We start from the raw sequence: 9275 nt of genomic DNA, 5'->3' as shown, positions 1-9275 counted from the left end.
GAGTTTGTGTGCTGTAAGATTCAAAAAAGCCAGAGGATGCAGAGCACATGATATGGCTGGAGTTATATTTTAGAATGATAAATCCCAGGCTGGTTTGTGCTGGAAGGGGCCTTAAAACTCATCCAATTCCAAGCCCCTGCCACTAGCAGGGACCCCTTCCACTAGAGCAGCTTGCTCCAAGCCCCTGTGTCCAACCTGGCCTTGAACACTGCCAGGGATGGGGCAGCCACATCTTCTCTGGGCACCCTGTGCCAGCGCCTCAGCACCCTCACAGGGAAGAGCTTTGTGCAAGAGCTCATCTCAGTCTCCCCTCTGGCAGGTTCAAGCCTGTTCATCCCCTTGGCCTGTCCCTACATCCCTTGTCCCAAGCCCCTCTCCAGGTTTCCTGCAGCCCCTTTAGGCACTGGAGCTGTTCTAAGGTCTCCTCAGGGCTTCTTCATCCATTCTCCCCTAGCCTGTGTTTGTGCAGGGGATTGCCCTGACCCAGGGGGAGGACCTTACTGTTGGCCTTGTTGAACTCCAGAAGGTTCACATGGTCGCACCTCTCTAGCCTGTCTAGGTCCCTCTGGAATTTTCTATATACAAAAATGTGTATGTTATCTCTTTTAAATATATATACATTTGTTTTTCTAGTCCCTGTTAAATGCTATCTATTGAATTCCATAAGGATGCTTTTTCAGGTCATTGCAGCAGAAGCAAGCTGGAAGAGAGGGTTTCCACTGAGGATGTGTCAGCAGTGAACCTTGACTATTCTCTTCCCTCCTTTTTTTTTTCTGTTCCCTTTTTTCCCCTCACTCTTCTTACCTGGCCTTGTCACTCGTCTGCTGCTTCAAGGCAATGATTACACCCACAGTTCTCCAACTGGAAACCTCTGGGGAAGGCAGGGAACTGTCAGCCTGAGGCAGATTTGCATGGCAAAGCCAGAATGTTCTTTGGAGAAGCCAGGGGAGCAACCCTGCCTGAAGTGGAGGTTTGTCTCAGTCTATCTAATGAGCTAAAATCTGCTACTGCAAGGAAGAGCCTGGCTTTCCCTTGTCCTGCAGACATGCTCCTGCTGCATCCCCTCTGCTAAACCCACTGTGTGAATCAGTGCGACCAGATCAGCTTGCTGTTTATAGAATCCCAAAACTGGTTTGGGTTGGAAAGGACCTGAAGATCATCATTCAGTTCCAACCCCCTGCCATAGGCGGGGACACCTTCTACTATGCTGTGATTCCAGGTGAGCCAGAGTGCCCTATGTGAATGGTCTGTGCAGTGAGGTTGGCAAATATCAGCCTCATCCAGGTGTTTTCCCTGTAAGACCTCAGGGATTTCTGAAGTTTCCCATAGGAAGAGCCAATAGCATCCTTGAAGGGCCTCCCTAAATGCAGTGAGGATTTCCTGTTTATAATCCTACTTAAGGAATCATTTTTCATCTGGTTCAGTGCTGGGTTGACTTTTTTAACACAAATGCTGAGTGGTACTTATATGTTTGTTGATATATCTTTAAACCATTGATTTATCAGCCAAATGGTGTGACTTCCATTGTGTGTGTATATAAATGTGTGTATGCACATTTATTACATCAATATATGTGTAGATCCATTAAATTCTTTAGCAAGATGTATTCTGGATAGCATTTGACAGCTTGGTTTCAATTACATGTAGTTCCCTCCCTCAGTCTATTTTGTTTCTTCATTTACAAAGGCAGCACCCCCAGAATTACTGTGTGGAAAAGCTTTTCCTTTAATCACTCCTGATTTTAGTGTAGCTTTAAAGCACGTTCTCATTCAGAGGGAAGAAGTTAAGCTGAAAATGAGGAAGGCTGATTTTTCCCTTTCTATTACATGAATACAAGTGAGATGCTGGTTCTGCAAACGCAAAGTATAGCATGATGTGAGATGAAAAGTCTGATTTGGTAACAGCCATTGCTGTTGCCTTTGTTCACTAATACCATTTGAACTGTAAAACCACATTTGGGAGGGAAATAAAGTCCATCTACCACAGTTAGGATAGTTTAGGTCCAGCTTGCTTAATGCTTCTTAAAATACATGTTCGTGCATCTCTAATGCGATTCTCTATCCAAGATTGATCTCCTTGGTATTTTCAAGTGAAACAACAAAGAATTGTCTGAGTAAATGCACACTGAACAGAATAAATGCATTGGAAATTGTCTGCTCCCAGTGAGTAGCTGCGAGTAAGGAATCTAACATGCAACTTTGGTCTGGTTCTAGGTATCAGCCACTGGAAACAACCTCCTTTGGGTCCTGCGAAGTACACATGAAATAACACTTGGATATAGCAGTGAATTAGATCAGTCTCTTCTTCCCTGATTTTAAATCATGAGTTAAATTATGACTGAAATCGCAGAAGTACCTAAGTCTCGTGCATTAGATCCAATCTTGGTTGTACTCCATAGTATAACAGAGCCCTGAGGTGCTGTCATGTTATGAGACATCTCTGACCTTGTTCCTTATTTTCTTGGCTCCCTCTATGCTGATGCTGCCATTTTCTCTCCTTTGTTTACACTTCCATGTATGTTACAGTCATTTATTCATCCAGCTTTACACAGACGCTTATCAGTCTGAATGGCTCCTCTTATCAGGGAGTAGCTGTTTGTACCTATTTCTTTAGACATATATCACTTCCTTTTCTGTAACCTTCCAAAAAAGCAGGTGGCTTTTGTTACTTTTCCCTCCTGTTTGGTATTGCAAATCCAGCCTGGTTTGTGTTGGAAGGGACCTTAAAGCTCCTCCAGTTCCAAACCCTGCCACGGGCAGGGACCCCTTCCACTAGAGCAGCTTGCTCCTAAGCCCCTGGGTCCAACCTTGAACACTACCAGGGATGGGGCAGCCACAGCTTCTCTGGGCACCCTGTGCCAGTGCCTCAGCACCCTCCCAGGGAAGAGCTTCTGCCTAAGAGCTCATCTCAGTCTCCCCTCTGGCAGGTTAAAGCCATTCCCCTTGGCCTGTCCCTACATCCCTTGTCCCAAGCCCCTCTCCAGCTTTCCTGCAGCCCCTTCAGGCACTGGAGCTGCTCTCAGGTCTCCCCTTCAGGAGCCTTCTCTTGTCCAGGCTGCCCCAGCCCAGCTCTCTCAGCCTGGCTCCAGAGCAGAGCTGCTCCAGCCCTCGCAGCATCTCCATGGCCTCCTGTGGCCTCGCTCCAACAGCTCCACGTCCCTCTTGTGCTGCTGCCCCAGAGCTGGATCAGGACTGCAGGGGGGGTCTCCCCAGAGCGCAGCAGAGGGGCAGGATCCCATCCTTCAGCTGCTGCTCATGCTCTGGGGGTGCAGCCCAGCACACGGGGGGGTTCTGGGCTGGTTAAGATGGAAGTACAGTGCAGTGGTGGCTGGTGCAGGGCATTTATTTGGTAAACTGGGGGGAGAGTTTGCCTTTAAAGAGGTGCTGGATAAATGAAGACTCCTCACTTCAGTTGCTGTAGCATGTTTGTGCCATCTGTACTACAGATGCTTCCTCTAGGATGCGTTAAGTTGACCATGTGGTGGAGACAGCTGCTAGGGTAGAAGGGGATCTCTGAAACTCTAGCAGTCCTACTATTACTCCTCTAGCTGCCGCTGAAGTGGGAGTAGGGGACATCCACATTTTGAGCCAGCTTTGCTGTGTGATGTAGGATTATTCCTATCTATATAATTATTCTCTCACAACATAGTGATCTAAAGTCATTATGAAAATGTTCGTTGGAGATATTAAATTAAAAGTGAATCAGATATGTTGTCTTATGGTTGGGTACCGCTCATCAGGTGATGTAATAGAGGCTGTAGAAGGCCTCAGGATAAAGCTGATGTGATGTAAACTTGATTTATTATATGTAATAGTCTTATCTGATGTGATTATGGCTCTGTAAGTGATGCAGAGTATGGCTGGCCTGAGATGCTCGAAATCTAATGAATGGAGATTCTGATTCTCAGAGTCATGTTCTTGACCACAAATAACTTGTTTTGCTTTAAAAAAAAAGCTTAATTAATAAAGTATTGGAGGTAAGTGTCTTCTGTATCCATCAAATGTGCATGTAGGCATTTACAGTGATCAGATCCCAGTTTATAGATGGTTTTGTTCTTGTGGTATAAAACCCTTTGTAAACAGTGAACTGAAAGTGCCAGCTCTCTCCAGGAACAAGGGAATATGATAGAAACTAAGATTTATTGCTGGTGTGGTACTATTGTAATGGTGATGACTGGGTTTTACTACTTACATCTTGAAACCCTAAAGAAAAAACCTTATGCAGCTTTTGCTGTAATCAGAATCTGTGGAAAAATGGAGACTGGAAAAGGCATTGCTGGGCATTCTTGGTTTTTAAAGCACTGAATGGGGTAGAAGCCCTGTGGATGTGCAGTTTGCATGGAATTTCCCCTGGGAGTGAGTGGAGAAGGACAGGGATGTGCCCAAGGAGAAGTTTAAGGTTAAGAGAGTGAGTTGGAGATGCCAGTTTGAGACTAACAGAAAGGAACCTGAATTTGGTAAGAAAGCTGGATTTCATCTAGGAGGGAACATGCCTCAGCAGGGGATTTAAGTGATGGGATTACATCATTTTCACTGCAGTTGGCACGGGTTTGGGTTTTGAAGGCTGGATTAGTTGGCAGAGCAGTTTAAAGAGGGATTGCCTGGCAAGCTTTTATTGCTGTGCTCTTCTTGTTTTGACCAGATACTCCGGGCACTCAATTCTCTCCGTGTCTTCCACGGCTGACATATTTAACACAAGGCCAAAGATGCTCAGGTGTGACGCTTCTCCAGCAATCAGAAATGGATTTTATTCCCTTAAGGTAGGATAAAGCTACCTGGAGTCATGCTAAACACAAACCTTATTCCCTCAGTGGCCATAAAGTTTCCTACACTTGATAAATAATGACAGTTTTATGGTTACCCAAATAAGACAAATGTGGCTTACCCTTTGTGTAGAGAGGAGGCATTGTCAGACTTCAACTCATCATCTTTTGCCTTCAAGAGAGTTTGAACAAGGGAAAACCTGAACTTGTCATCCTAAAGCACCTGATGAACACGGGAGAATGAGGAACTCCACCCTCAAAGGCATCTCTTTAGACTCTGGTATAAACTTCATCGCATCTTGCACACAAAAATCAGATACAACTTGTATTTACAACTGTAAATATATGCAATAATATTGTGGTTTCTATATACCAGAGTAATTGGTGTGATGTGTAATTGAAAATACGTCTTTTTTGTATAAAATATGAATGCATAAAGAAATAACACTATCACTAAAAGTCTTCATCCAAACCTTCACTTCAGGGTGTGACAAATGATTCCTTTTGTGCAAGAAATCCTCTGCTTTTATTAAAAAGAGGAAGAAAGGAATATATCTATATAAACACACAGATTTCCAGTGTCATTGATGTTTAGGCTTCCTTCTATTTTACTTTGGGCTGTGACAGGAGGCTGGTTTGATTCCTAAAGTCATACACTGTGACTTCACTTTGTGCATCAAAACTTGGTTCCACCAGAACTGAAGATCTACTTGCATGGAGAAATACCAGTTTGTGTTTGATGTTCCTTTTCATATAAAATAACCATTAATTCAAAATCCACCATAGAAATAGTAGAAGTCTGTGTGCATCCAAGGCCTGGCTTGTTTTATATCCTTCAAAGAAATAATTGATACAATGAAACTGGAGGAGGTGATTTATATTAAAGAGAAATTACACATAAACTTCTATCTGTGTGAGGAACTCCTGTGTTTTATATAACTGATAAACATCCTGTTAAACTTCAGTCCTCAATGGGTTGAAAGTATTAACGTACTAAGTAGAAACTAATGTTATTTTCAAACCTTTGTTTCATATGGCAGCAGAGCTTCTGGATATTGTTTGGACTCTCTTTATGTTCCTTCCCATTTCAGCCTGTTGAGGAGATGTGTTTCTGTGTGTGTTGCTAAAGCCCAGTTATTCCAGTGACTTTTGCCTTGTATTAAAACAGAGAATGTGGATGTTGAAGTGAAAAATATAATCAGAAATTCACTTGCTTTCCTTGCCTCTTGCAGAGGAGTCCCTGATGTTTCTGGTGTGTCTGAGGAGCATTTAAAGCCGTCCTACATCCGTGAAACTCAGTCACTGATGGACACAGAATCCCCCTCCAATGCACCCAGTGACTGCTTTCCTCTATCACAGCATCCTCTTCCACTTGAACACATGGAGCCTCATGATGCCAGTCTTGGTGGTGGTTTGGCTCAGGAAACCTCTTCTTCTGGACAAGCACCTGTGAGCAAGGAGGCAGATGAAGACTTTAAACCTGGTACTCACGAGGAGGCACTGATCCCCCAAACAAGTGCCAGTTTAGCAAACTCCACTTCAAAGGTGATGCCAACAGAGGCAAATAGACTGCACCAAATGGCAGCTTCTCTTGCAGAGCAGATCTGTAGTATCGCTGTAAAAGATGAACATTTCTCCCATGACAGCAGTGTAGCAGCTATTGGTTCTGAGCTTGCAGAGAAAGAAAAAGGGTTACTGAGGAATAATGAGTTCTCATCTTCAGAAAGCTCCTCTTGTAAAACAGCACTGACAAAGGACTCGGAAAAGAATGAGAGAGAGATGCAAAAGGAAGAGGTAAAAAGGGCTGAGAGTGAGTCAGAAGGGTGCATGAGGCAGCTGCACAAAGAGGAGAAGGTTCCTGAGCTGAATTTATCTGATAATGTGAGGAAAGACAGTTGTAAAAATTCAGATGCTCAACATGTTTGTTCTGCAAAGGCTTCTGAAGCAGGCAAAGAAATGTCAAAGGAAAATGGAATGGATTTAAATGGCTCTGAAAGCTTGAAGTTAGTGGCTGTTACTGAGGAGCTCCAGGGAGCTTTCCTAGATCATCCGCAGAAGCAGCCATCTCCTGCAGTGAGGTTTGAGAAAGAGGAGTTTATCCCTGCTGTGACAAACACCAGTGATTGTGCACCTAAACAACTGGTTGTGACTGACACGGGAGCTCCTTCCCCACTCAGTGAGGATGCCTCAGTGGAAGCAGAACCTGGAGGAAGCAGGAGTGCATTAACTATCTCGGACTTCTCCATAGAAAGGGGCCATAAAGTAACAGGCATTTCCCCTTCCTTTAACCTTGTGAGTGATGGCTCATTCTCTGTCCACCTTCCTCATCCAAGCTATCAATCTACTCCAGGGATACTTCTGAAGAAAAAAATGAAGGCAGAACTTGGTGCCCTTATGATCAAATCAGATATTCAGGCGTCTTCCTGCTTAAATGAAGAAACTTCAGAGAACTCCTCTGCTGTCACACCTGCATCTGATGAGAAGCAACAGTCCCTCCAGTGTGCTCAGAAAGCAAGCAGTGAACATTTGGAGTCCTTAAAACTGACACGTCCCCACACTGGAAGGATTCAGGCTCTCCCACCACTTAGTTTCATGGAGAAGGTAGGGGCTTGGAACATGAGCCAGCCAGAGGAAGCATCTGGTGTGGTGACTTCATGTGAAGTTTCTCCAGGTGGAATTTCTCCCAGGAGAGCCTTCAGTGCCATTGCCAGTTCTTCAAACAAGATGTTATCAATGCAACGAAGTGATGGAGACCCCAAAGATGATGTTGCTGCTTCCTCCAGAGTGACAGGTTCCTTGGAAAGTTTGCATTTCCACACTAAAAACCTACTCCTTGCTTACCCTCTCACCAGGTCTCAGTCTGACAGCACAGTGAATGTTTCCAGTAGGAATGCATCCTTGGTTGAAGTTCCCCTTCCAGCAGACTCAACAGAGGCAGTGCAGCCTCTAGAAGACAAAAGTAATGTTTCAGGAGTGTCTGAAAACAGTTTAGGGAGCTCCATGATCCAAAAGATTACAGCTGCCATGGTTGCTGGATCTAGCAGTAAAGATGCACAAGATAACAGTACAGGACAAAGCTCAGACCCGGATGTTCTTGTTTCCAGTGAAGGAGTTGCTCAGCTCCTTAGAGACGATGGTAACTCTTCAGCTGATGACCAGAAGAACTGTGATGCTCTGGAAAATCAGTCTCACAACTTCAGTATTCCTGCTGGCCATGTCAGTGTGGACAATCTGGGTGATACTTCTCCTGATAGCTTGAATCTTCCCATTAGTTCTGGGGAAGGTAGACCCAGGGGTTTGGGCTCTGCAAGGAGCTCTTCAGGGGTTTCCAGGCACTTCTTCACCAGTGCAGAAAATAACTTCATCCCTGTTGGAGCAACTTTGGAAACTCCTGAGGAAGAAGAGCTTAATATTGAGGAAAGGATCCCAGTAAGTTGGTTCCTAAGAGAGAATTATAACTCTTCTTTGCCTTTTGATTGTGAAGAGATCAGCGTGCACTTGGCTGTCATAGAGTAGGACGTAAGTGTAGAGGTATCACAAAAACGAGACACAAGCATGCTTATATATAGTTTCTGATACTCATCAGGTTAGGAACTTGTCATGCCATAGTTCATAGACCCATGGTTTGTGTTGGAAGGGACCTTAAAGCTCATCCAATTCCACCCCTCTGCCATGGACTGGGACACCTTCCACTAGAGCAGGTTGCTCCAAGCCCTATCCAACCTGGCATAATGCAGGAAAAATGTAAAGATTGGTGGTGGATGGTGATGGAACTCGAAGGACAGGACATGATGATCAAACGTGGAATGTTTTTGATGAAACTCATACAGGAATTGGTTATGACTCTTTTAGCAGAGCACTGATAAGCAATTTCTGGTCTTCCAGAGTCTTTCCAAAGATCCAGGTTATAATTATCCAGCCATGAGGTTGAGGCTCAACTGCTGACTAAGGAAACACTGGGCTGCAGAAGAGCTGAACTTCACCCACCCACAATCTGCAGTAATAGAAAACCCACCACAGGATCCTGGCAAATCAAACTGCCTTTTTCTTCTATAAATACTCCCTTTGCATGTTCACTTTGTTCCTGTATCCAAGGCGTAAATTCCTGATCCTTTATATATTGCTCATAAAGGCTTTTGGAAGCCTCTGAATCCATTTCCTCCTTTAAATCTCACTTAATGAAGATTCCTTCCCTTCTTTTCCCATTTCAGGCTTGTTGCTGGGATTGGAGGGCAGGTTCTGGGAGCCATGTGAGCTGTGCTAACGGGTGCTGAGTGTTAGGGGAAAATGAGATGCAGATTTATGTTAATGATAAACATGTAATTATCTTCTGAGTAAGTGGCTGTTCCTCTCACAAGATGACTCCTGTAATGATGAGGGTTTGGAGCTGGGGTTTAGAGCACTCTTCACTTGGTTGTCTGGGCAAATACGTGGTGAAACAAATATAAATATTGTAGGGAGGATGTTGTAAGTGACATGGGTGAGATGTAAAGGTTGTCTGTTACCTTCTTTT

The 9275-nt window shown here is 44.3% G+C and overlaps 1 protein-coding gene across 1 annotated transcript in view; it reads left to right on the top strand.

The window, feature by feature from the left end:
- The first annotated feature begins 4496 nt into the window (after positions 1 to 4496).
- ALMS1 (ALMS1 centrosome and basal body associated protein) overlaps positions 4497 to 9275 on the top strand; it is a 44290-nt gene continuing 39511 nt past the window's right edge. Inside the window, exons 1-2 of the mRNA XM_057401255.1 lie at positions 4497 to 4759; positions 5995 to 8191. Of these exons, the coding sequence (XP_057257238.1) occupies positions 4740 to 4759; positions 5995 to 8191 (2217 nt within the window). The 5' untranslated portion in view covers positions 4497 to 4739. The remainder of the gene's footprint in view (positions 4760 to 5994; positions 8192 to 9275) is intronic.

The sequence above is a fragment of the Pezoporus wallicus genome, unplaced genomic scaffold (assembly GCF_028554395.1).
Source record: "Pezoporus wallicus isolate ANWC-B61680 ecotype Strahan unplaced genomic scaffold, APGP_CSIRO_Pwel_v1 contig_8837, whole genome shotgun sequence".
In the NCBI taxonomy this organism is placed as follows: domain Eukaryota; kingdom Metazoa; phylum Chordata; class Aves; order Psittaciformes; family Psittacidae; genus Pezoporus; species Pezoporus wallicus.
This window is presented reverse-complemented; position numbering and strand designations above follow the sequence as displayed.